We start from the raw sequence: 27,433 nt of genomic DNA, 5'->3' as shown, positions 1-27,433 counted from the left end.
AAAAATTGTCCGACTGATTTTTTTGAAACTTTGTCACAATAAACTTCAATCAATTCCCTACAGGTACCCAAAATTTGGCGCGCCTGCGGCTTGCCGTTTTTATGCTATGGCCCGGCGAAAAAAGTGGGGGCGTTTAACGCCCCCCCCAGCAACTCGCGGGTTAACTGACCAAGCCTATACAAGTTTGCAATCATGTCCAGCCTGCAGTGTTTGTCAGAAAGGTTTTAAACTTGGTGGATTGCATGATGTTATGGGCGCCTACAATTTGTATATCTCGAATTTTTTTTATATCTATGACCTAAGTTCAGGTCAGTGGCGTGACCTTTCCATTACAAGTCAATGGAGAAAAATGAAAATGCCTCTAGATCCGTGTGTACGCATCGGAACAGTCCAAATATTTCAGAATCACAATGATTTGGACCATCCGTGACGACCAAGGTGTCTGTTTCGCTGATAGCCTCTAAAAAGGTCATCCGAGGTCATTTGATGCTACAAACAGATTTTTGTCAATAACTCTCGATTGGAAAGAGATAGAACGCTGGGGATGGCTTCATTGTGTTTGTCATGCCGAGACGCATCGACTGATATGCAACATGACCTTTTCCGGTCAGGACATGACCTTGACCTGAGGTCAAAGTTTCAAGTTGACCTTTCAAGGTCAAATTATAGTTAATCCGACGCGTCTCGGCAAGAGGAACACAATTCTGGCAATAGAAATGTCGTGTCTTTTTTTAGTCAAAAGTTATTGTCGAAAAAGACGGGTGAGACTAAATGCTTACTTCGAAATTTAAGCTGCGTTGCGGCATTGGCGGTTATATGCGGCGTGTATGCCGCATGATTAGTAAACGGCGACCACTAAATTAAAAACTCAATAGCTTTGACCTGTTTTCAATGGATAACACTGCATATCAAAAATGCCCATCGCTCTCGTCATAGGATATTTAGATTTAAATAACTAACTTATCTACATCATCGTTTTGAACCAAATTAATACTGTCAACTTGACCCTCGCCCGTATTGGTGTTTTTCGAACCGCGAACGTATAAGATATAACCCCTTGCCGTTTCGCTCCTGATCAAGCTAGAGCTTCGCGGAAAAAAAGAGCGTGTTGCCCGTGACGAGAGGAAGCCGATGATACCCAATTTTAAGGTCCTAGGTCATCGGTTGACCTTCCAGGTCAGGTCAATGATCCAAAAGACGGGAAAATTGGGACCTGTTAGAACGTCGTAGTGTGGCTGCTATGGGTTTTTCGGGGTGCTGAACACGAATATCATGCTAGTTTTGATCACAGGTGATGTCTTCATTCATTTAGGCCAGGTCGGGTCAGGTCAGGTCATGTCAACCAGTAGAGGTCCTGCCGGGTATTTGTAGTAGGTGTCAACCGCCTCTGACAGCCTCGTAACATGCTACGAAGGCACCAAAACTACTTTGTAAACGTTCATGTGGTTGATAAATTCGAATTCAGCTCGAAAAACTGGCCTAGAAACATGTCAAACTCGAAAAAGTGAACCGAGGTCACCAAAGGTCAATGACCTGACCTGAACTTCAGGTGACCTTGACACCCACCCTAATGCATGGGGGCAACATCATATCACATGTTTGAACGCTTGAAACTACGAAAAGACTGCAAACGCGCTGCTAATGCTAGCCGACATACGCTGAATCGCGGTTCCGGCCAAACATGGTCTCGAAAAGAAGGTCACAGGTCAAAGGTTATTTGCGTCAGGGTCATGAAATTTTCAGGGTAGGTGTAAAATTGATCAAAGCGAGGGTACCAACAGTTACGTCGTGATCGGCCGCTTTTTACGCGAGTTATTCGCGAAAAACCGAGGGGAGTCCGTTCGACCCCCCAAAGGGCGAGGGTTAACTCACAGTCCGAATTCCGAACAAGTTCGGTCTTGTTTGTGAATTTGTCGGAGCATCACCTAAATCTAGTAGAGATGATGGAGGGAAACTAGGCTTTTAAGGAGGGAAGGGAGTCGGTGACGGTCAGGGGCACTACAAGCAGTGCAGTCATAAGCTGGTGACAGGGCTGACATACCATGTTTTGATAGCATGACTGAAACAGACTTTTTGGGTAGCCAGGAAATCGCATGCGAGAGCCTATTGAAATTCTTACATCGGCCTTTATATGCACCAGTCGTATACAGGTGTGGGATTTGGCATACGATTTCCAGACAATCGAAAGACTGTTTGAAGCCAACGAAGGAAGGAATGAGTGAGTACTAAGTTTAAAGCATTAATTTGGTTCAAAATGATGATGCAGATAACTTAGTTATTTAAATCTAAATATCTTATGACGAGAGCGATTGGCATTTTTGGTATGCAGTGGTTGAAAACAGGTTGGAGCGTTTAAGTCTTTAATCTAGTGGTCGCCGCTTACTAATCATGCGGCATACACGCCGCACATAACCGCCAATGCCGCAACACAGCTTATATTTCGAAGTAAGCATTTAGTCTCACCCGAAAACTTTGTAAAACAGCTATTTTTGGAGTTTTAGCCCTCTGGAGGCTTAACCGTTGACCTGTGGTCATTTTTTATAATGACCTTATCAAAAGAAGAGTTCAATTGCTATCGATTGTTTTTCCTTGCGTTTTTTTTTTTAGCTATCATAGCTCCTGAGATAATGGCATGTTTTCTGAAAAATATAATGACAATTCGCAAATTTTGACCTTTGATGACCTCTGGTGACCCCAATATTGCTTTAAGATGAAAAATAACTGAAATACTCTCAAACTTACGCATCGAGAGCTATCGATTGCTTTTTACTGCGTCTTTCTAGCCCTCTTAGTTTTTGAGGTAGAGGTGGGTGGTAACATATGCCACCCCCCCCCCCACACTTGGGAGAAGTTGGCTGAGACCGCCACTGGGGCGCGGGTTAAGATAGAGCAAAAACAAAAGCATCAGTGAACTCAACACGTCACGGCGCGTCGAATGATATACTTTTTTTGCTTGCTTAACCCGGCGTCCGCTTGGCTTCCGCACCAACCGCCGGCCGCTGGGGGGGGGGGGGGGGCATATAGTTGCCCCCCTTTACTTCTGCGACGATGTCGCAACGCAAAAGATAGAAAAGCGAAACTTTGCACATACCTTCCTGAATACCTAGCCTTGGTTTTGATTAAATTTGGTGTCGATGCTACTTGAAATGACGTCACAGTGACGTCAGAAGTCAAATGACAGATTTACGACTCTCAGTTTTCTCACGATATATCCGATATATGAGTCCGAATATAAAGGACTGATTATTGCTCAGGAATTATTTGGAAGTGTTCTTAGATGTTTTAAGATAACAGCAGGTCCTGTCTAGTTTATTTACAATTGAGTTACGTGCTTAGCGACATCAGAAACGGTCCATATCGGAAATCGACAAAACTTTATGACGTCACTGTGTCGTCATCTTAACCTGCGCCCTGATGGGGGGCATTTTGCCCCCCCCCTGTGGTTTTTCTTAAATGGTGAGAAAACGGCGGCGCGCAGCGCCGCCAAATTTTCAGTGTTCAGTGTAATTGAACAAGAAAATCTGATAGATGTTTGGCGAGAGCAGCATTTAAATTTATTAAGGTATACTTGGAGAAAACAAAATCCAGCCAAATACTCTAGACTGGATTTCTTCTTGGTGTCACCAGAACTTTTGTCATATATCACGTCATCGGATATTTCTTATGGGTATAGAACGGATCATAATGCAGTTACAATAACATTCAAGAATCCACAAGTAGATAAGAGAGGCTTATTTTGGAAGTTTAATAATAGTCTGCTTAAGGATGAGAAATTTGCCAATCTTGTCAAGGCGGAAATATCACACATTAAAAGGCTTTACGTTTTACCCCCATACTCTATGGAAGCAATACAAGGGGATCCAGATATTCAGTTTACAGTAAACGATCAACTCTTTTTTGAAACCTTGCTGTGTCACTTGAGAGGCATTTGTATTCAATATGCAGCCCGTAAAAAGAGGAATACAAATTTAGAAGAAAAACGCATCGTCAACAGGTTACAGAATCTAATGAATGATGCAACAGGCGACTCTAGGGTTATCGAGGAAGAAGAGAGACTGAGGAACGAACTTTATCTGATTCGGGAGAAGAAGGTAGAAGGGATGCTTCTTCGGGCAAAAGCCAAATGGATTGAGCTCGGTGAGCGTCCAACAAGATATTTTTGTTCTCTCGAAAAGCGCCAATATGCTAGAAAGTACATAGGTAGTTTAGAGGTAAATGGGCATGAAACCCATGACCAAAATGTAATAATGAGCCATTTGAAAGATTTCTTTGAGGAAGTATTTAGGTCTAAAGGGAGGCGTAAGAAGCTAGGTGATATCAGGCACCGACTGGGCGATAATTTTCCGAGACTTTCAACGGATGAGAGAATGGAGATAGAAGGAATGCTATCTGTTCAGGAGGCAAGTAGTGCGGTGGCTAAATTGCATAATGATAAATCTCCTGGACCTGACGGCTTTACGTCGAACTTTTTTCAAGTTCTTTTGGAAAGATTTAGGAATATTCTTAGTCAGATCCCTAAACTATGGTTTCGAAAATGGTCAGTTGTCCATCTCTCAGAAACAAGGCATGATTACTTTAATCCCGAAGAGTGGAAAGCCAAAAGATAGAATAGAAAACTGGAGACCTATTTCTTTGTTAAATACGACTCAAAAAATACTATCAGCAGCGATAGCAAATCGTCTGCGTAAGGTAATGGACAAACTGATATCTGTCAATCAGAAGGGGTTTATGAAAAACAGATATATAGGGGAATGCATCCGAACAGTATATGACATTATGTGGGACGCCAAGCACGCAGGCTTTGATAAAAAGGGACTGATCATATTTGCAGATTTCAAAAGGGCGTTTGATACTCTTAATCACGTCTTTATTATTGAAACGCTGGAACTTTTTAATTTTGGTCCGGAGTTGATCCGATGGATCAAGATTATGTTGACTGGAGCAAATTCATGTATAACTCAAAACAAGACTTCGACTGATTTTTTCCCGATAAGCCAAGGTTGTCGGCAGGGTGATTGTATTTCACCGCTGCTTTTCATTCTCTGCGTAGAAGTATTAGGGATTATGATACAGAATGATGCTTCCATTTCAGGATACAGGATAGGTGATGTGGAAAAAAAAGTTGAACAATATGCAGATGACTGTACTTTTATCTTAGATGGAACGTATAGCAGTTATATTAGTTGTGTGGAAACGGTATCCGAGTTCAGCTTGATTTCTGGTCTGTTCCTAAACATGCACAAAACACAACTTTTGTGGCTAGGGTCTTTTCAGGCTCCTGCGTTTGTAACTGATTCTTCGTTTGATGTTATTAAAGAAAAATTTAAGTACTTGGGCATTATTTTTACAAGCAACATGCTAGATATGAGCTCAATAAATTTTGAAGCAAAAATGATCGATATTAGAAACCTTCTGAAGGGGTGGCTCAGAAGAAAGCTTACTGTGTACGGTAAGCGCACGGTACTCAAAACGTTAGCACTTTCGAAACTAACGAACCTATTAACTGTATTACCTGGTCCTCCAGAAGACCTTATCGTAAAACTTCAAAGACAGTTTTTCAAGTTTGTCTGGGACAATGGACAGGATAAGATTAAACGTACTCATATGATTAGGAAGTTTGGTATCCCTTGTTTGCGTACTTTTAATGATTCCATGAAATTGTCGTGGATTAAAAGAATAATATGCTCTGATAAGGATTATGAACATGTCATGCAAATTGTCATTCCAAACAGTCAATTATTATTTACGTGTGGGGATTTGAGTGGAAAGAAAATGGAATCGGTAAGAATGAATCCCTTCTGGCAGGAGGTCGTTAAAGCATGGAATAAGTTTCAGAAAACTTTTCCGGTTTTGTCTGAAAGTATACATTCGCAGCCCTTATGCCTCTCGTCTTTTTTTAACCCGCGCACCGACGGGGGGGGGCGGATATCCGCCCCCCCCCTGAGGTTTTTCGCGAATAGCGGGAAAACCGCGGCGCGTAGCGCCGCGAAATTTCGTATGACTATTCCCTTATCAATTTTACACATGGTGTGCAAGTTTGAACCTCCTACCTTTCAAGGTCAGGTCACCAGGTCACTTTGAATGACCCAACCTCAAGTCACTTTTTTGCAACTTTGTCACCGTGCCAGAGCTACAGTAGATGTCGGAGGCCTTTGAAATTCGCAGGATGTTATTAGGTCATTAGTAGCTACAATTTTTTTATCTCGGAATTTTGATATCGGTGACCTAAGGTCAGGTCAATTTCGCGACCTCCCCATTATAAGTCAATGGGGGAAAAATCAACTCCCTGTTTTTACCACTAAAACGGGTCGGAATGGCCCCATATACCATACATGACTTCATATACGATCAACCTTCACTACCTTGAGGTCTGTTTTGCTGTTGGGCAGCTGTGAGGTCATGTGACGTCATCAAAGGTCACCAAAGGTTTTTGGCCAATAACTCCGTACAGGAACAAGATACAGACGCGTGGATGGTCTCATTGTGTTCAGCTCGTCAAGACGCATCGAATGATATACATGATGACCTCGAGGTCACGTGACCTGAGGTCAACCTTTGACCTTGACCTTTCGAGGTCAACATATATATCATTCGATGCGGATTGACGAGAGAATCACGATGATGCCCTTAGTTTGTTCCTATCTTGACTAGTTCGAAAGTTATTCGAGAAAAACTCTCTCCATATTTAGCGCCGCCATTTTGACTTTTTCGACCCCTGTGACGTCATCTTTGACCTGACCTGAAAATGACCTTTGTAAAAATTGTAGATCTTGACCGTGCGTATCCGATGCCGTTTACCGCTTGTCGCTATCTTGCTTCGTTCTCGAGATCTCAGGGGGGGGGGGCGGTCATCCGCCCCCCCCCCCGTCGGTACTAAGTTGGCGCAGACCCCCGTCGGTGCGCGGGTTAAGAGAGGTGGAGAAGCAATTTGGTATAAACGGCTGATTGACTCGGGTAGTGCGTATGTGGGCGATTTCTGGTCATCTGCAGGGAAATGTTTATCATATGTTGATTTTACGCAATCCTATCGAACGAGAATATCAATGATTGAGCACATGGGCATTTTAAGAGCCATAAAAAAGGCCTTTACTGGGCAAGTGCCCTATCGTATGGTAGGACCCAAGATGCAGCCCGCGCTGGAAGCAGTTTTGATACCCTTAACAGGATGCAGACATTATTACAAACAATTAATTAGATTTAACTATAGACCTGAAGAATTGCTCCTTAAATCAGAAGAAAAATGGAATCGGGATTTAGAAACAGAGTTTCAGTGGGACGAACTTTATCGAAGGTTTGTTTCTTGTACAAAGGACACTAGCTTACTGTGGTTTCAGGATAAGATTATGCATCGGATACTGACTACCAACACCTTTGCAGCAAAGTTTACGGATTGCATTCCCTTATGTACTTTTTGCAATGCTGAACGAGAGACATTACTTCATTTATTTGTTACATGTCACAAGGTAAGGGGTATCTGGGAAAAACTAGAAAATCTTATGAGAAACAAGCTCGGCATTCGAATTAGGATAGATAAGGTGACAATCATAATGGGTATAGGAAAGGATCTGGAAATAGCGGAGGACGTGCAGATCGCTACACAGAGGATCCTTTTGATTGTAAAACGGTATATATACAGGACTAAGGTTGTAAAGAGCTCCCCTAACATTGTAGCGTTGAGGGAGTTCACTAGGCGCTATGGTTTGGCTGAAATAAATAAAAGTTCGTGTCAAGAAAATAGAAAAAGTAGAATACAGCTCGAAGCACATAAACGATTATATGATTGTTTACTTTCCGTGGTCTAAGTTTCACTGGTTGTGTTGTATGTACCTATGTATGTGATGCGTGCTTGTTGGAAGATATGTGTTGGTATCTATAACGAGCTATGTGACTGAGAAAAATAAATAAAAAACCTTAAAAAAAAAATCAGTGTCTTCCCGGGCATCAGTTTGACACCTTCACACAAAATTTCAAGTCACAGTTCACCTTGGGCCAGGAGTTATTGAGGTCAAACTGAGGTCATGTTCGAGTAAAAATGAACAAAAAGCATGACATTTTGAAAACGCTCACCAAATCTACAGATAACAAGCAATTTTAACCCTCGCCCATATAGGGGGGGTGCACCCCCCTGAGGTTTTTCTTAGCTACACGCCAAACCATTTCAGATAGCCTGCTCAAATTTTCAGTACCCTATGGTTCATTCTTTGCGAAACTTTTCGTATTTTTTTTGTCAAGGTCATGTCAGGTCACGGAGTTATGACGTCATAAAGGGAACAAACTCAGGCCAGATTTACGCTAAATTGGAGATTGCTTCACATTGGTATAAATGCCGACTGACCTGACACACTGATGGATTGTTTTAGAATCACAACTGGCTGATTTGACATTGGCACAATGTCCGTTGACATTTTGAAGGTTACTAAAGGTCAAGGTAAGGTCAGTTACCTCGGTTGACCTGTAATGACTTCTTGCACATGTATGCCTTTTCGGGGTTTGATGCCCTGAATTCGAATTTGCTATCCATTTCAGGCATCGTCGGTTGTTTCTTGTAGTTCATTTTGGGTCAAGGTCAGGTCAGTGACGTCACACGCCTGACGTGACCCAATGCACAAATGACCTTGCAGACTTCCGATGCTCCCAACGCATCATTTTTAGAGTTATGACATCGAAATACACACCAAACGATAGAGAATTGATCGAGGATCACGATAGTGAAGGTTTCAAGTCGATATCTCTTACCGTTTTGCCGCAATCGGCGCAAAAATATGAAAAAATTAGATATTTCCGAAAATTTGACCTACGACCGGTCATAAGTAGGTCAAATGTTGACCTAGGACCAAAAATATACCACCAATCGCGAGATCTCGTTGAGAGCAATCCGTTCGTTTTTTTCCGCTAAGCTCTACGACGCTCTGTTTTCAAACGCTAGGGGAGGTCGCACCAAACCCCCTCCATGGGCGACGGTGGCAAAACACCGTTTACGGGCGAGGGTTAAAGTTCTTTATGTGGTTGTGTAGAGAAAAGAAGGCGCTACAAAACTGCTATCTCGGATTTTCAAAATTTTTGGATTTTTTCCCAAGAAAATAAAAAAATGATTTTTTTAGAAAAACAAAAAATAAAAAAATCGAATTTCGAAAAAAACCGGGAAAATGTGATAGTCTTTGCGCTCTCCGATATACATCCCAATTTTAGATCGATAGCTCCTTTCTGGCCAAGTGATAGCGAAAAAAAAAACTGTTCAAAATTGATGATGTCAAATTTTTGAACTCAATTTTTCAGCAATTCTAGACCACGTAGCGCAAAACAAAGACCACCATTGAACTCCTTGTGATGAGCTGCATCGATTCGATACCCATTTTATGCAAAATATCAACTTTGAAATTTGACCTAATGTGACCTGTCCTTGACCTGACCTTGACCTGACCTTCACCAAAACATAAACTCAACTGACCCCAAGGGCTGCCTGTTCCACATAATCGCATTTGGCATATAAAATGGACCATAAAACGTCACATAATATTTTTATATTGTGACCCTGAGTGACCTGACCTCTGTGACCTGACCTGGTATCAGTGATCTCAAATAGCAAAATATGTGTTTGACATACATTTCCCCATCGATGATTTTCAATGAAATGCATTTTACTCGATTTTAGAACGCATTTCTTGAAATGCCTGTAAACGGTGAAAATTCGACCTTTGACCTGGCCTGTTGCGTCATCGGTTAGACCGAGGTCAATGAATTTGGGGCACCAGGTAGTTCTCCGTTGGGGCTATCCAACGCCGTTTGCCGCTTGTCGCTGTTTTGCGTGGTTCTCGAGATCCTGGGGGCAAAATGCCCCCCATCAGACGGCGTTACTTGGCAGACCCCATCAGGGCGCGGGTTAACCCGCGCCTGGCCGGTGCTCCGCGACTTCCGCGCCGGGTAGGGGGGGGGGTGTCTGGACACCCCTCCCCGTCTAACTCGGCTCCTGGGCCACGTAGCGACACGCAGTAAGCGGTATTCGAAAGTGTCAAAAATAATGACGGAAACATTTTGGTCATTTTTTGGGTCAGGTCAAAGGTCAGGTCACCAGAGGTCCTCAAAGGTCAAATGTGGTCAATTTCAACAATTTTGGAAACTGCCAACGGCTAACTTGGGAACTAATAGAGCTACAGCGCCGCGGAAAAGCGCATTCGATAGCCCTTTTACAGACCTTTCTGAGTTTTGTTCTCAGATTTGACCTCAGGTCAATGGTTTAGCCTCCAGAGGACAAACACTGTAAAAATAGCAATTTTCATGAAAATGGTTTTTCGTCAATAACTTTCGACTCAAGAGAGCCACGACATTACTTTTGGCAGCGTCGTGTTCCTCTCGTCGAGACGCGTCGAATGAACTAATTTTCGGCCTTGAAAAGTCATTTTGAAAATTTCACCTCAGGTAAAGGTCATGACCTGACCGGAAAGGGTCATGTTGCATATCAGTCGATCCGTATTTTCGAGCTGAATACATCTGACGTGTTTGCATCGCTCTAGCAGGTCTTCATCAAAAGTTATACCCAAAAAACTGCTGATGACCGTTCATGACCTGAGATGACCTCGGGGGCACACAGAGGGGTTGCAGGTGCATTTTCTTTTTCCGATTCAGTGTGCCATGTTTACCTATGAGCCTATGTTTGAGAGGGTTTTGAACACCATTTGTCCAAAAGAGGTGCATTTCAATTTTCTCTCAATGACTGATAATGAAGAGGTCGCAAAATGGACCTGACCTTAGGTCACCGATATCAAAAACAGAGATGAACATTGTGTACATACTGTTACTCTTATCAATCGCTGAAAGTTTCAAGGCGATCGTTCAGTCGGTGTACCGATGACGAGGATTGAAACTTTTTCTGAGGTGAGGTCACTTGACCTGACCTGGTGACCTGACCGTAAGAGCCCTGGGTCTGAAATTTTCACAACATGTGCGGTAAAGATGCATGAACAGGTGTGCTAAAAACCGCAGGGGGTGGTTGTTCAAACAACCCCCCTCCCCCGGCCCGGCGCGTGTTAACCCGGCAGGCGGTGGGCCTCCCGGCCACCTTCAGCGCGGTGGGGGGTGGGCATTTCCCCTCCCACATGTATCTCCGAAACTACTGGACGGATCCGTAAAATTCAAACGGCGTTCGATAGCCCTGTCAAATTTGTCGAGGGAAACCAAATTTCATTGCCTTCGGGGTCACCGATGACGTCACAGGTCAGGTCCAAGATAAAATGTTTCACCGTTCACGGGGCTTCTAGGGAAAGCGCTATAACACCGAGTAAAACGCATTTTGTCGAAAATCAGCGATAGGGCGTCAGTTGTCTAGTACATATGTTGCTATTAGAGGTCACTGGTCATACCAGGTCAGGTCACAGGTCAGGTCACCAAGGGTTAACACATGAACCCAACTTTACTAAGGTTGTGCGATGCATGTTTTATGGCCAATTTTTCATTTTAAACTCAATGGTATTGGTTTTAGGTCACTTTCTGGTGGAGGTCAGGTCAACGTCAGGTCAAATTAGGTCAATTTTCAAAGTTGATATTCTTGCATAAAATGGGTATCGATTCGATGCAAATCGTCACGGGGAGTTCAATGGTGGTCTTTCTTTTGCGCTACGTTGTCTAGAATTGCTAAAAATGGAGTTCAAAAATTTGACGTCACCAATTTTGAACGGTTCTTTCGCTATAACTTGGCCAAAAAAGGTGGTTTCGATCTTAAATTTGGTATGTATAGCGAAGAGCGCAGGGACTATCACACATATTCCGGTGTTTTCGAAATTCGAAAAAAAGTTTTTTTGTTTTTTTTTTCTAAAAAAATCATTTTTTGTGTTTTTTTTTTTGGTCAAAATCCCACAATTTTAAAAATCCGAGATAGCAGTTGTGTAGCGCAGTCTTTTTTTCTACACAACCATTTAAAGAACTTTAAAATTTCTTGTAAACTGTATGTAGTTTTAACCCGCGCCCTGCTGGGGGGGTGTTGGAACACCCCCCCCCCCTTGTGGTTTTCGCCAATATCTCAAAAACGGCGGCGCGGAGCGCCGCCGTTTTTGGTACATCTTATCATACATCAATTCTACACATGTTGTGAAAATTTCAGACCAAGGTCATTTAAGGTCAGGTCACCAGGTCACTTGAAGTGACCTCACCTCATAAAAAGTTTCAATGTCTGTCATAGCTACACCGAGTGACCGATCGCTTTGAAACTTTCAGCGATTGCTAAGACTTAACCCGCGCCCTGGTGGGGTCTGTTTATAACGCGACCTGGTGGGGGGGGGGGGCTATTTTTTGCCCCCCCTCGTATCTCCGAAACTACTGGACGGATCCGCAAAATTCAAACTGCGTTCGATAGCCCTGTCAAATTTGCCGCGAGAAACCAAATTTTATTGACCTCGGGGTCACCGATGACGTAACAGGTCAGGTCAAAGATAAAATGTTTCACCGTTCACGGTGCTTCTAGGGAAAGCGCTATAACACCGAGTAAAACGCATTTTGTCGAAAATCAGCGATAAGACGTCAGTTGTCTAGTACATATGTTGCTATTAGAGGTCACTGGTCATACCAGGTCAGGTCACAGGTCAGGTCACCAAAGGTCACCAAGGGTCACCACATGAAACCAACTTTACTAAGGTTGTACGATGCATGTTTTATGGCCAGTTTTTCATTTCCAACCCAATGGTGTTGGTTATAAGACCATCAGGTACGGTTTAGGTCACTTTCTGGTGGAGGTCAGGTCAAGGTCAGGTAAAAAAAGTCAAATTTCAAAGTTGATATTTTTGCATAAAATGGGTATCGATTCGATGCAGCTCGTCATGGGGAGTCTAATGGTGGTCTTTGTTTTGCACTACGAGGTCTAGAATTGCTAAAAATTGAGTTTGAAAATTTGACGTCATCAATTTTGAACAGTTTTTTCGCTATAACTTCGCCAAAAAAAGAGGTATCAATCTAAAATTTGGTATGTGGATGGAAGGCGGTAAAGACTATCACATATATTCCGGTTTTTGCGAAATTCAAAAAACTTTTTGGATTTTTTTACTATTATATCCAAAAAATCTATTTTTTGATTTTTGGGGGTCAAAATCAAAAAAAATCAAAAATCCGAGATAACAGTTTTGTAGCCCTGTCAATTCTACAGCCTTTATGTCCTAAACATTTTTCTGTATTTGCAAAGCTATAGGCCTGACAGCTCTTCCCGCGAAACCCTTTTTTGGGTCGAAAACGGCAGAACATGACGTCACTCTGACGTCATTTCCGGCCAACCTATCATAGCTTTTGGAAAAATTTTTGGTCACAATGTGTAAAATTGATGTCCGGGAGGGTACTGAAAGTTTGGTGACGATCGGCGCAGCGGTTCTGGAGATATATCGAAAAGTCTGGAGGGGGGCAAAAAATAGTCCCCCCCCCACCAGGTCGCGGGTTAAGAGCAACAGCATGTACAAAATGTATATCTCAGAATTTTGATATCGATGACCTAAGGTCAGGTCAATTTTGCGACCTCCCCATTATAAGTCAATGGGAGAAAATTGAAATGCGCCTCCTTTGGACGAAAGACATTATAAACACTCCCAAACACTGAACTACAAGTGGTTTAGACACACTGAACATGAAAATGGTGTCCGTGACCCCTGTTTATGCCCTGAGGTCATCTAAGGTCACGAATGGTATAAAACAGTTTTTCGCAAATAACTTTTGATAGAGGCATGCTAGAGCGATGGAAACGCCTTAGATGTGTTCAGCTCGACGATACGGATCGACTGATATGCAACATGACCCTTTCCGGTCAGGTCATGACCTTGACCTAAGGTCAAATTTTCAAAATGACCTTTCAAGGTCAACTTATAGTTCATTCGATGCGTCTTGACGAGAGGAACACGATGCCGGTAAAAGTAAGCTCGTAAAAGGCTTTGGTCAAAAGTTATTGCAGAAACACTGTTTCCGAAAAAAATCGGCTATTTTTGCAGTTTTTGCCCCTGCAGGCAAAACCGTTGACGTTAGGTCAATTCTGAGAAAATTATTCAGAAAGGGCGTTAATAGGGCTATCGAATGCGTTTTCTGCGGCGCTGTAGCTCTATTGGTTCCCGAGTTATGCGTTGGCTTCTTGGAAATTGTCGACATTCGACCTGGAAATCGGCGAAATTTTGCCTTCAATGACCTCTGGTGACCTGACCTTTGACCTGACCAAAAAATTGACCGAAGTGATTTCGTCATTACTTTTTACGCTCTTTCGAACGCCGCCTTCTGCGTATCGCTACGTGGCCCAGGAGCCGAGTTAGAAGGGGGGGTGGGTGTTCAAACACCCCCCCCCCCCACCAGCAGGGCGTGGAAATCCAGGACGCCCAGCCGGGCGCGGGTTAAGAGCGTTTAAAGATCTCATGTTTTTAGCTCATTTTTACTCGAACATGACCTCAGTCTGACCTCAATAACTCGTGACCCAAGGTGACCTATGACTTGAAATTTTGTATGAAGGTGTCGCATTGATGCCCGGAAAGGTTCCCAAAATTTGGCGGAGCTGCCGCGCTGCGCGCCGCTGTTGTCTCGCTATTTAAGAAAAACCACAGGGGGGGGCAAAATGCCCCCCATCAGGGCGCGGGTTAAATGTCAAATAATTACTGTTTACAGGCATTTCAAGAACTGTGTTGTAAAATCGAGTACCTAAAAGGCATGCTATTAAAATGATCGATGGAGAAATGGTCCGTAGAACACATACATATTTTGCTATTTGAGGTCATTGATACCAGACCAGGTCACAGAAGTCAGGTCACTAAAGGCACAAGACCAAAATGTCGTGTGATACATGTTCATGGTCCATTTTACATGTCAAATGATCTTATGTGGGTCAGGCAACCTTTGTGGCCAGTTTAGGTTATGTTCCGGTGATGGTCAGGTCAAGGTCCGGTCAAATTAGGTCAAATTTCCAAATTAATATTTTGGCATAGTATGGGGATCGAGTCGATGCAGCTGGTCACGGGTAGTCTAATGGTGGTCTTGGTTTTGCGCTACGAGGTCTAGAATTACTAAAAAATTGAGTTTGAAAATTTGACGTCATCAATTTTGATCTGTTTTTTTTTTTCGCTATAACTTTGCCAAGAAAGAGGTATTATTTTCAAATTTGGTATTTGGATAGTAGGTGGTAGGGGCTCTCATATTCATTCCGTTTTTTCGAATTTCGAAAAATTTTAGGATTTTTTGGCTTTATATAAAAAACATTACTTTTTTGTTTTTAGGGGGTTACAATCCAAACATTTCAAAAATCCGAGTGGGCAGTTTTATAGCCCTTTCAATTCTACACCTTTTATGTTCTGAACATGTTTCTGTATCTTCAAAGCAATAGGCCAGACTTCTTTTCCCGTGAAACCTTTTTTTGTGTCGAAAATGGCAGAACATGACGTCATTCTGACGACTTTTGCGGCCAGCCTATCATAGCCTCTGGAGAAAGTTTTGGTAACAACGTACAAAATTGATGCCCGGAGGGGTTCTTAACCCTCGCCGGCCGAGGGGGGGCGGGTGCCGCCCCCCATAAGGTTTTTTTTTCGCGATAGCTCCGAACACGCCGGCGGTAGAGAGCTGAAACTTGGCATACCTGACCTTTGATCCAAGCCGCATCTTTTGACACCAACCGCATTTTTGGGTCAGGTCAGGTCACTGACCTATGACGTCATAAGTGAACCTCTGCACGGTCTTCAGATGTCGCAACTTCGCAACGCCCTCACTGCCAGAGGAGATGTCACAGGGAAATGAAACTTGCAGGATCTAGTACCCATTATGAGTCTCACAACTTGTATATCTCGGATTTTTCCTAAAGGTCATATGAGGTCAGGTCATTTTCGTGACCTCACCATTATAAGTCAATGGGGAAAAATCCAAACTGCTATTCTGGCGCCGGGAACGATCTCCAACTATCTCAAGCACACAGAATCGTGATTTGATGCACTCCTTGCAAGGTTAGATGCGTCACTTTTGCAATGTTGACCTTTCGTGACGTCATCAAGGTCATATTAGTTTTTCGTTAATAACTCTTGATCAAATTGAGCTAGCGAGCCGGGAAAGCCACCAATGGACTCAGGAAGACCTGCCGAATCGAATGATATGCGACATGACCCCTTTCGACCAACTTCGTGACCTTAGGGTGCTGACCTGACCTTGACCTGAGGTCAACACCCCAAAATGACCTGACCCGAACAAAAAGTATATCATTCGACGCGCCTGAGCGAGGCGAACACGATGCTGCCAAAATCGCGGCTCTGCGGCCATTTTCCGCGAAGTTATTCACCAAAAACTGAACCGTACCTTTGGGCACTTGACCTGACCTCAGAGGTCACCGGTTGACCTAGGACCTTAAAATCGGGTACCAATCTCTGCGTCTCGTAACGGCGCACACGCTCGTTTTTTCCGCGACGCGCTAGCTCCACCAGGGGCGAAACGGCGAGGGGGGGTCGTACCCGCCCCCCCCCCTCGGCCGGGGCGTATGTAGAAAACCAATAGGTCCGGCGAGGGTTAAAGTTTGGTGACGAAATCTGCTGTCGTTTACCCGCGAACGCCTGGGGGGGGGGGGGGGTCGGATCCGACCCCCCTCCGTTTTTCTTGAATAACTCAAGAACCGCTTATGCTATCAACTTCAAAATTGGCATACCTTCTCCCCCATCAATTTGACGTCTTCTGTGTAATTTTGAAGAAAAAATTTTCAGTTTTTTTAGATATATCGATTTTAGTGATGTAACTAGATAGCGTTTTTAGTCAAAAAGTTGTTAAATGTTTTAAAAATCGCAAAAAATCAGGGTTTAAAGCAAATTGCAATTTGAGGACATGAACAGACGCAACTCAACGAGTTCTTTAAAATGGCTATCTCGGATTTTCCATAAAATGCGTTTTTCACCCCAAAAAAATCAAAAAACTACATTTCTTGGAAAACAGCAAATAAAATCCAAAATTTTGAGAATTAAAAAAAACGGAATATATGTTATAGAGCTCTATTAGAACATTAGATGTCCCAAATTTCATTTTTCTATCTTGATTTTTGACCCCCAAATTGTCAAAAACAGCTCCAACATGCATAGGGCATTGTGACGTCATAAACATTTTCGTGAATTAGAGGCACTTCTGAATATCGCATGTGAAAACAAATGGCACCACTAGATTCCTGGGACAAAGCTCGTCTAGCCCGGCAGGCGGTGGGCCTAGCAGCCACCTTCCGCGCGGTGGGGGGGGGCACTTTTTTGCCCCCCCCCCGTATCTCCGAAACTACTGGACGGATCCGGAAAATTCAAACGGCGTTCGATAGCCCTGTCAAATTTGTCGAAGGAAACCAAATTTCATTGACCTCGGGGTCACCGATGACGTCACAGGTCAGGTCAAAGATAAAATGTTTCACCGTTCGCGGGGCTTCTAGGGAAAGCGCTATAACACCGAGTAAAACGCATTTTGTCGAAAATCAGCGATAAGGCGTCAGTTGTCTAGTACATATGTTGCTATTAGAGGTCACTGGTCACACCAGGTCAGGTCACAGGTCAGGTCACCAAAGGTCACCAAGGGTCACCACATGAGCCCAACTTTACTAAGGTTATGCGAATTCAGACTTGTGACAGCTCAAGAAAAAAGTGAGCTCGCTCAGCTCAACTCCGTCTTATCCGCTCCCGCTCAGCTCCCGCTCAGTTTAACGCGGCTCAGCTCAGCTCACGTTCCGCTCAAACCGGCTGCGCTCCGCTCAAACCGGCTGCGCTCCGCTCACGCTCCGTTCAGCTCAGCTCAGTATCCGCTCAATTCAGCTCAGCTCAGTTTCCGCTCAGAAAAAAATGTCCCGACGAAAAAATGCACGGACGAAAAAATGTACAGACGAAAAATGTACAGACGAAAAAATGTACAGACAAAAAAATGTGAGACGAAAAAAGTCGGATGAAAATCTGCGGACGAAAAATTGTCCGACGAAAATCTTCTAGACGATAAAAACCGTCATGGAATCATCTCAACTAGGCGGTGTTTCACGGCCGAGAGCAGCACGCCCACGCCGCCATCCGCTCTTGGCACCCTGCCAGGAGCTGGCGTTACATTTTGGGGTAGTGTTGGAACTTGGAGATAAGAGTTTGTTTATATCTCCATGGAAACCCCATTTGACACGTGTGATAGCAGCGTGCTGCTATCAGTGAAACCTATAACACCACCCTGATCTCAACCAAGGTAATGTCAACACTATTATAATTCATAGTCGGTGTGTGAATAAGGGAGCTGTTCCCATAGGTATAATGGACATCAGAAGGTGAGAGTCCCAATTAGCGCCTCTGCCCCACCCCACTTTCAATAGGATATGGTTGCTTAGCCCACATTCAACCAACGAAGAGGAACTTTATTTGCTAATTCCTAATTGTAAATATTTTATGCAGAGGTAAGAACCCTTATTGATAAAATTAATTTAAATAACTGCTTAACCCTCGCCCGTAAACGGCGATCTGCCACCTTCGCCCATGCAGGGGGGGGGGGGTTGGTGCGACCCCCCCTTGGCGTTTGAAAACGGAGCGTCGTAGAGCTTAGCGGAAAAGACCAACGGATTGCTCTCGCCGAGATCTCGCGATTGGTGGTATATTTTTTGGTCCTAGGTCAACATTTGACCTGCTTTTGACCGGTCAAAGGTCAAATTTTCAGAAAAATAGACTTTTTTCAACTTTCGGCGGCGATTGCGGCAAAACGGTGGGAGATATCGACTTGAAATCTTCACTATCGTGTTCCTTGATCAATTCTCTATCGTTTGGTATGTATTTCGTTTCCCTAGCTCTAAAAATGGCGCGTTGGGAGCGCCGGAAGTCGGCAAGGTCACAGTCGGCGGCAGAAATTCGAAAAATCAAAATTTAAATTTTTGAAATCTGATTGTATTTTTGGATTTGGGAGATCCATTTGCTCCCTATAGAAGCTAATATTGCTGCATATTCCCATTGAGGTGACAAGAATTAGCAAAATAGTGGTTCGGGCGCTTTTCAAAAATAGTACCGGACGCTGTTCCTCTTGTGACGTCATAGCTCCGTGACCTGACCTGACCCGGTCAAGTTTCTTATACCATATGATAGCCAATACTTGCCCCAACATGCATGGGAATTTTCATCACGATCCATCAACCGATCTCCGTACCACCGGCAGGAAACCTCGGGCGTTGGCACTCAGTTTGTGAAAATCCGGCCGGAGGCTGTTCCCTTTGTGACGTCATAACTCCGTGACCTGACATGACCCGGTCAATTTTTTTTACCAAAAGATGCGCAAGGTTTGCCCCATAAGGTACTCAAAATTTGGCGGCGCTGCGCGCCGCCGTTTTTGCACTATTTTCGAAAAGCCTCAGGGGGGGGGGGGGGGTTGCACCAACCCCCCCCCTACATGGGCGAGGGTTAAATAACAAAGTGAAGAATGCTGAATTGTACATTGCGGAGCAGAGTGTCAAGGCGAAGCATCAAAGCCTGACAGTAGGTATTCATCTTGCAGTCAGACTTGAAACTTGAGACTGGCTGTATTAGCCTGTAAATTGGCCAAGACCCTGGTCTTCCAATTTCCATGCAATCTGGCTGAAAGAAATTAAGCTTGATTAGTGATTACTATTGATTTCTTTAGAGTTTTGATATTTTTCAGTGCGATCACGAAGGCAGTGTAATTGCTCACTCTATAGCTAGCTCATAGCTGAAGCATCAAAGCCTGAGTTAATTTCCAAGCATGAACTGAAAAGAATTAGAACTGGATCAGCTCAGCTCAGCTAAATCAGCTCAGCTCAATCAGCACTGCTCAGCTCGCTCAGCTCAGTTCAGCTCAATCAGCTCAGCTCAGCTCAGCTCAATCAGCTCAGCTCGCTCAGCTCAGCTCAATCAGCTCAGCTCAGCTCAGCTCAGCTCGCTCAGCTCAGCTCGCTCAGCTCAGCTCAGCTCAGCTCAGCTCAATCAGCTCAGCTCAGTTCAGCTTAAGCTCATTCAGCTCAGCTCAGACAGCAGCTCAGCTCAATGCATTACTGAGCCGGCTCAGCTCACAGCTCAACAATTTGGCAAAATGTTGAGCCGGCTCATGAGCTGAGCTGATTTTTGAGCCGGCTCAACTGAGCTGATCACAAGTCTGTATGCGATGCATGTTTTATGGCCAGTTTTTCATTTCCAACTCAATGGTGTTGGTTATAAGACCATCAGGTACGGTTTAGGTCACTTTCTGGTGGAGGTCAGGTCAAGGTCCTCTCCGTGGACCTTGACCCTTGTCCTCTCCGTGGCCGAGTGGATAAAAGCGCTGGAAGTCGACGCTAAGCCGGTGGTGAGAGCCCGGTTCAAGCCCCGGTGCGGGCGGCCACATTTAGCTCCTACGTGTAATGGCGTGCGTGTCTGTGGCAGGGCCGCACAGAAGCCAGGTAACGTGAGTGAGCGGAGGGGACCGTGTCCAGTCGTGAGGGCACGTTAAACGTTCGAACAAAATTCTGCCATACAACTGGAATTGCGCGATCGGGTGGTGGGGTCAGGGTCAGCACAACAAGCTATGCTTAGTGCGGGCTCTGACTCCTCAAATCCGCCCATTCAACCATTCGGACTAAATTTATAAAAAAGGTCAGGTCAAAAAAGGTCAAAATTCAAAGTTGATATTTTTGCATTAAATGGGTATCGATTCGATGCAGCTCGTCACGGGGAGTCTAATGGTGGTCTTTGTTTTGCGCTACAAGGTCTAGAATTGCTAAAAATTGAGTTTAAAAATTTGACGTCATCAATTTTAAACAGTTTTTTCGCTATAACTTGGCCAAAAAAAGAGGTATCGATCTCAAATTTGGTATGTAGATAGAAGGCGGTAGGGACTATCACATATAATACGGTTTTTTCAAAATTCAAAAAACTTTTTGGATTTTTTGGCTATTATATTCAACAAATCTATTTTTTGATTTTTTGGGGTCGAAATCCAAATACTTCGCAAAACCGAAATAGCAGTTTTGTAGCCCTTTTAATTCCACACCTTTTATGCCGAAAACATTTTTATGTATCTCTAAAGCTGTAGGCCTGACAGCTCTTCCCGCGAAACCTTTTTTGGGGTCGAAAATGGCAAAAATGACGTCACTCTGACGTCATTAGCGGCCAACCTATCATAGCCTTTGGAAAAGTTTTTGGTCACCATGTGCGCTAGCTGCTCCCGGGAGGGTACTGAAAGTTGTGTGACGATCGGCGCAGCGGTTCTTGAGATATATCGAAAAAACTAAAGGGGGCAAAAAAATGCCCCCCCCACCGCCTGCAAGGCTAGAAAAGTACATGTTTATGTAAAAAATAAAAAGTTGAAAAATTGACCTTTTTTTCTCAGCCCTCGTTTAGTTACGTATGGTATAAACGATTTTTTATGCTTTCAATGCCCACTTATCACCCGAACAGTGACTTGGGGTCACATATAACCATTACCATCGGATTCGGCGTGAAAAATAAGCCATAAAACATGTGTCGCACGCCCATGTAGCAGAAAGTGAAAACCGTGACCTTTCATGACCTGACCTGACCTTGATCCGTACTTAGTATGACCCCTATACGCACATGGTACTTTCACTAGGCCTTTGAGGTCATTTTTGGTGAGTTTTGAGCATCAGCTATCGATTCCGCTGTCCGTAAGCCTAATCATGCAAAACCCCAGAATTTGACCTTTGACCTGACCTTTACCCGAAAGTTGACCTCAATCTTAAAATCTTAAGAGTGCTTTGGGAAGGTCTCGTAGAGACCTTTCGAACGCCGCCTCGCGGGGCTCGATGCGACCATTGCTTCTCGAGATAACAGGGGGGGGTCGGATCCGACCCCCCCAGGCTGTCGTGGGTACGGAAATAGCCCAGGCGGTGCCGGGCTAGTTAGAAGGTATCGAGGGAAAAGAACAAGAGGCCGTTTTGGCTCCCTTAGGGGCGCGGGTTAACCCTCGCTGGACCTATTGGTTTTCTATATACGCGCCGGCCGAGGGAGGGGGGGGGGGCGGGTACGACCCCCCTCGCCGTTTCGCCCCTGGTGGAGCTAGCGCGTCGCGGAAAAAATGAGCGTGTGCGACGTTGCGAAACGAAGAGAGTGATAACCAATTTTAAGGTCCTAGATCAACTGGTGACCTCTGAGGTTAGGTCAAGTGCCCAAGGTGCGGTTCAGTTTTTGGTGAATATCTAACTTCGCAAAAAGTGGCCGCAGAGCCGCGATATTGGCAGCATCGTGTTCGACTCGCTCAGGCGCGTCGAATGATATACTATTTGTTTGGGTCACGTCAACTTAGGGTGTTGACCTCAGGTCACGGTCAGGTCAGCGCCCCAAGGTCACGAAGTTGGATCATTTCGCTTAGCGTTAAGGTTGCTAAGTGAGTCCGGGCGGAGCTATAGTTCGGTGTTTTGGCATTGGCTGGCCTCGACCCCTGGCCCCTTCCTGGGCTCTTCTGAAAGACGCCCTAGAAAGAACAGAGGGAGACAAAAAAAAATTGCTGCGCGCACTCCGTCGTTCGGCGTCCTAACGGAAAAGGCCGCTTGGGCAGCGTTGCCTAGAGTCCAAACATAAGTCGTATGTCGGACATACTTACGTGCAGTTGTGGTAGCCGTTGTGGTTCCAGTGCCTGCGCCCACGCTGTGAGTTGCTAAAATACAGGGTGATTTTTTTTAACTGTTAAAAAGTAAACGTCAATGGTGGTCCCTAAATCGAAAAATCTTGTGCAAAAAAGCAATGCACGTGATAGATAAATCTGGGACATTTTGTATGGTGTCATGATTTGTCCCTTTTAACCGAAGGCCTCGGCCCCAATGGAGCCTGAAAATGTCCCACCAATCGGGCACGCATCGTCCACCGCCGTTCAGTAAGGAACGACACAAAACGATGATTTTGAAGCATTGAGGCAGTTCGAAGCGTACGATCATCAAGGAGATACCTCAGAAAGACGTTAAATAATGCACGAACAAGCTTGTAGTCATAAATAACCTTCAAACGGTCCATCTGGCGTGTGTGCAGCCTCTGAAGAATCAGTCCTCATGGAGAAACAAAAACAGCGAATCAGACACCACCAGGGCCGCCAGTAGCAAAATCCTCGACCTGCCCTTTCTAGACTTCTAGTTTTTGGACCCAGGTATGGCAGATATAACAAGAAAACATTGGAAATATCTGGCAGAGCTGAAAATGGGTGATAGGAGCCTTTTCAGTCCGCCTAATGAGCATGGGAGTCCATGATGCTGTTCAACACGTGCTCAGGCGGGCTGATTCGTGTCGGTGAGAGAGGGGGCAACTTCAAGCACAAGTAAAATACACGATGGTCGTTCCTTCACATCGTGTCTGCATGAAATCAAAATGTCCCAGAATGCTTGTCATGCTGGTATATAATTTTACAATATATATTTGCATTTTAACCCCACTAAACCTCATTACTTTTTAACAAATAAAAAAAATCACCCTGTACATGCATGGTAGAAATCAACGCTGTTGCAATATATCACCCACGATCTAAAATCTATTTATCTGCGCCTGTCGTGTTTGCGCGACATCTGGTGGCACTATGCGACCTGTAGTTCTCCCCGGCGCACCTAGGTGGCACGGCCCGTTCCGTGTTGAGGCACGACCTGGCGCTGGCGGAGGTGGGAGGTGACTAGGGCGCAACTTCCCGCTAATATAATTTGCACGGTTCCATCGTGAAATGACCATTATCATTCGAAACGGCAGATCTTGTTGAGTCCATTGGTGGCTTTCCCGACTCGCTAGCTGAATTTGATCGGAAGTTATTGACGAAAAACTAATATGACCTTGATGACGTCATAATTGACGTCACGCAAGGTCAACATTGCAAAAGTGACGCATCTTACCTTGCAAGGAGTGCTTCAAATCACGATTCTGTGTGCTTGAGATAGTTAAAGATCGTTCCCGGCGCCGGAATAGCAGTTTTAATTTTTCCCCATTGACTTATAATAGTGAGGTCACGAAAATGACCTGACCTCATATTACCTTTACGAAATACAAGTTGTGAGACTCGTAATTGCAACTAGATCCTGCAAGTTTCATTTCCCTGTGAAAGTTTCTCTGGCAGTGAGGGCGTTGCGAAGTTGCGACATCTGAAGACCGTGCATAGGTTCACTTATGACGTCACAGGTCAGTGACCTGACCTGACCTGAAAATGCAGTTGCTGTCAAAAGATTTGGCTTCAATCAAAGGCCAGGGGCCGTATTCACGTCGACTTCGTAAGTCGATTTTCTTTCGTAAGTATAATTTGGTATTCACGTCGACACTTCTTAAGTTTTTATCGACGGAGTTCACGTGAATAAAAAGAAATTACTTAAGAAGTAGATCAACCTTAATAAAATTCTTACGAAAATGATCAACATGAATACGGCCCCAGGTATGCCAAGTTTCAGCTCTCTATCGCCAGCGTATTCGGAGCTATCGCGAAGAAAAAAAACCTCTATGGGGGGCGGCACCTGCCCCCCCCCCCCCACTCGGCCTGCGAGGGTTAAATGCCAGCATTATCGCTCACGCATTATCGTATTATCGGAAACAAAATCAGATTTTTTTAGCTTTTTGCGATATCGCGATATCGCATTATCGCAAAATCGCAAAATAGCACAAAAAAATCGCGTCCTGGAGCCTGGGCCTTACGGTGGCCACTTTGCCTCACTCTTCCTTTTGCTACTCACTGATTTGTCTTTTATGCAGCCATTCCAGTCCTTCTGAAGAGTCACGGAGTATTTTGACTTCATCAATGCTCCGAATTGTGGCTTCATCAATGTTCCGAAGCCTGATGAATTTGTCATTCTTCGTCACGTAATCGTTGACTGTACAAACGCCAAGTTCCATAGCGATGTAGTAGAATTCATGAGACCTTACTGCTGTGTAGTACCTGCAAGGAAAATCAGATAATGTCAAATCTCTCTCTCTCTCTCTCTCTCTCTCTCTCTCTCTCTCTCTCTCTCTCTCTCTCTCTCTCTCTCTCTCTCTCTCTCTCTCTCTCTCTTTCTTTCTTTCTTTCTTTTTTTTTCTTTCACTCTCTCTCTATCTCGCTCTCTCTCTCTCCCTATCCCTCTCATTTCTTTCTTTCTCTCCCTCTCAAATTTCATTGACCTAGGTCAAACCGATGACGACCTGAAAATCCGATCTTTGACCTGACCTGTGAAATCGAGTAAATTGGTAAGTTATTGAAAACCATCGATGGTACATTGTTCGTCAAACACATACTTTGCTATCTGAGGTCCAGGTCAGATAGCAAAGCAAAGATACCAGGTCAGGTCACAGAGGTCAGGTCACTGGGGTCTGGGGGTCACAATATGAAAGTGTTGTGTTATACATGTTTTATGGTCCATTTTAAATGAAAAATGCGATTATTTGGGTCAGGCAGCCTTTGGGGCCAGTTTAGGTTACGTTCTGGTGAAGGGCAGGTCAAGGTCAGGTCACATTAGGTCAAATTTCAAAGTTAACCCGCGCACCGACGGGGGTCTGCGCCAACTTCGCACCGACGGGGGGGGGATGACCGCCCCCCCCCCCTGAGATCTCGAGAACGAAGCAAGATAGCGACAAGCAGTAAACGGCATCGGATACGCACGGCCAAGATCTACAATTTTTACTAAGGTCATTTTCAGGTCAGGTCAAAGATGACGTCACAGGGGACGAAAAAGTCAAAATGGCGGCGCTAGATATGGAGAGAGTTTTTCTCGAATAACTTTCGAATTAGTCAAGATAGGAACAAACTAAGGGCATCATCGTGATCCTCTCGTCAATCCGCATCGAATGATATATATGTTGACCTCGAAAGGTCAAGGTCAAAGGTTGACCTCAGGTCACGTGACCTCGAGGTCATCATGTATATCATTCGATGCGCCTTGACGAGCTGAACACAATGAGACCATCCATGCGTCTGTATCTTGTTCCTGTACGGAGTTATTGGCCAAAAACCTTTGGTGACCTTTGATGACGTCACATGGCCTCACCGCTGCCCAACAGCAAAACAGAGCTCCAGGTAGTGAAGGTTGATCGTATATGAAGTCATGTATGGTATATGGGGCCATTCCGACCCGTTTTAGTGGTAAAAACAGGGAGTTGATTTTTCCCCCATTGACTTATAATGGGGAGGTCGCGAAATTGACCTGACCTTAGGTCACCGATATCAAAATTCCGAGATATACAAATTGTAGCTACTAATGACCTAATAATATCCTGCGACTTTCAAAGGCCTCCGACATCTACTGTAGCTCTGGCACGGTGACAAAGTTGCAAAAAAGTGACTTGAGGTTGGGTCATTCAAAGTGACCTGGTGACCTGACCTTGAAAGGTAGGAGGTTCAAACTTGCACACCATGTGTAAAATTGATAAGGGAATAGTCATACCAAATTTCGCGGCGCTACGCGCCGCGGTTTTCCCGCTATTTGCGAAAAACCTCAGGGGGGGCGGATATCCGCCCCTGTCGGTGCGAGGGTTAATATTTTTGCATAAAATGGGTATCGATTCAATGCAGCTCGTCACGGGTAGTCTAATTAATGATGGTCTTTGTTTTGCTCTACCTGGTCTAAAATTGCCAAAAAAAAAATGAGTTTGAAAAATTGACGTCATCATTTTTGAACAGTTTTTTCGCTATAACTTGGCCAAAAAAAAGATATATGGATCTGAAATTTGGTGTGTAGATAGAAGACGGTAGGTACTAACATATATTCCGTTATAAACTCAAAAAACTTTATGGAGTTTCTGGCTAATATATCCAAAAAAATACTTTTTTGATTTTTGGGGGTCAAAATTAAAACAAAAACCAAAAATCTGAGATAGCAGTTTTGTAGCCCTGTCAATTCTACACCATTTTTGTTTTGATCATTTTTTGTATCTTCAAAGCTGTAGGCCTGACAACTCTTCTCGCGAAGCTCTTTTTTCGGTCTCATACTCATACTCATACTCATACTCATACTCATATATTTCGGTTACATCCAAGAAATTGGGTTTTCAGTAAACCACGTCATACATTCAGTAGTTCAAAACTCATACCTATACATACAGGACAGATTCTATAGAGATTAAAACACATCACACATGATAAACTAACTGACCACATTGACCTAGCACAGCCGGATTAACCCGCGCACCGACGGGGGGGCGGATATCCGCCCCCCCTGAGGTTTTTCGCGGATAGCGGGAAAACCGCGGCGCGTAGCGCCGCGAAATTTGATATGACTAATCTCTCATCAATTTTACACATGGTGTGCAAGTTTGAACCTCCTAACTTTTAAGGTCAGGTCACCAGGTCACTTTGAATGACCCAACCTCAAGTCACTTTTTTGCAACTTTGTCACCGTGCCAGAGCTACAGTAGATGTCGGAGGCCTTTGAAAGTCGCAGGATGTTATTAGGTCATTAGTAGCTACAATTTGTATATCTCGGAATTTTGATGTCGGTGACCTAAGGTCAGGTCAATTTCGCGACCTCCCCATTATAAGTCAATGGGGGAAAAATCAACTCCCTGTTTTTACCACTAAAACGGGTCGGAATGGCCCC

At 44.3% G+C, this 27,433-nt stretch overlaps 1 protein-coding gene across 1 annotated transcript in view; it reads right to left on the bottom strand.

Moving 5' to 3' along the window:
• LOC122367599 (serine/threonine-protein kinase/endoribonuclease IRE1-like) overlaps positions 1-27,433 on the bottom strand; it is a 159,757-nt gene that overhangs the window by 116,427 nt on the left and 15,897 nt on the right. Inside the window, exon 2 of the mRNA XM_043340861.1 lies at positions 24,599-24,801. Coding sequence (XP_043196796.1) covers positions 24,599-24,758 — 160 coding nt within the window. The 5' untranslated portion in view covers positions 24,759-24,801. The remainder of the gene's footprint in view (positions 1-24,598; positions 24,802-27,433) is intronic.

The sequence above is a fragment of the Amphibalanus amphitrite genome, unplaced genomic scaffold (genome assembly GCF_019059575.1).
Source record: "Amphibalanus amphitrite isolate SeventyFive unplaced genomic scaffold, NRLGWU_Aamphi_draft 000880F_arrow, whole genome shotgun sequence".
NCBI lineage: Eukaryota > Metazoa > Arthropoda > Thecostraca > Balanomorpha > Balanidae > Amphibalanus > Amphibalanus amphitrite.
This window is presented reverse-complemented; position numbering and strand designations above follow the sequence as displayed.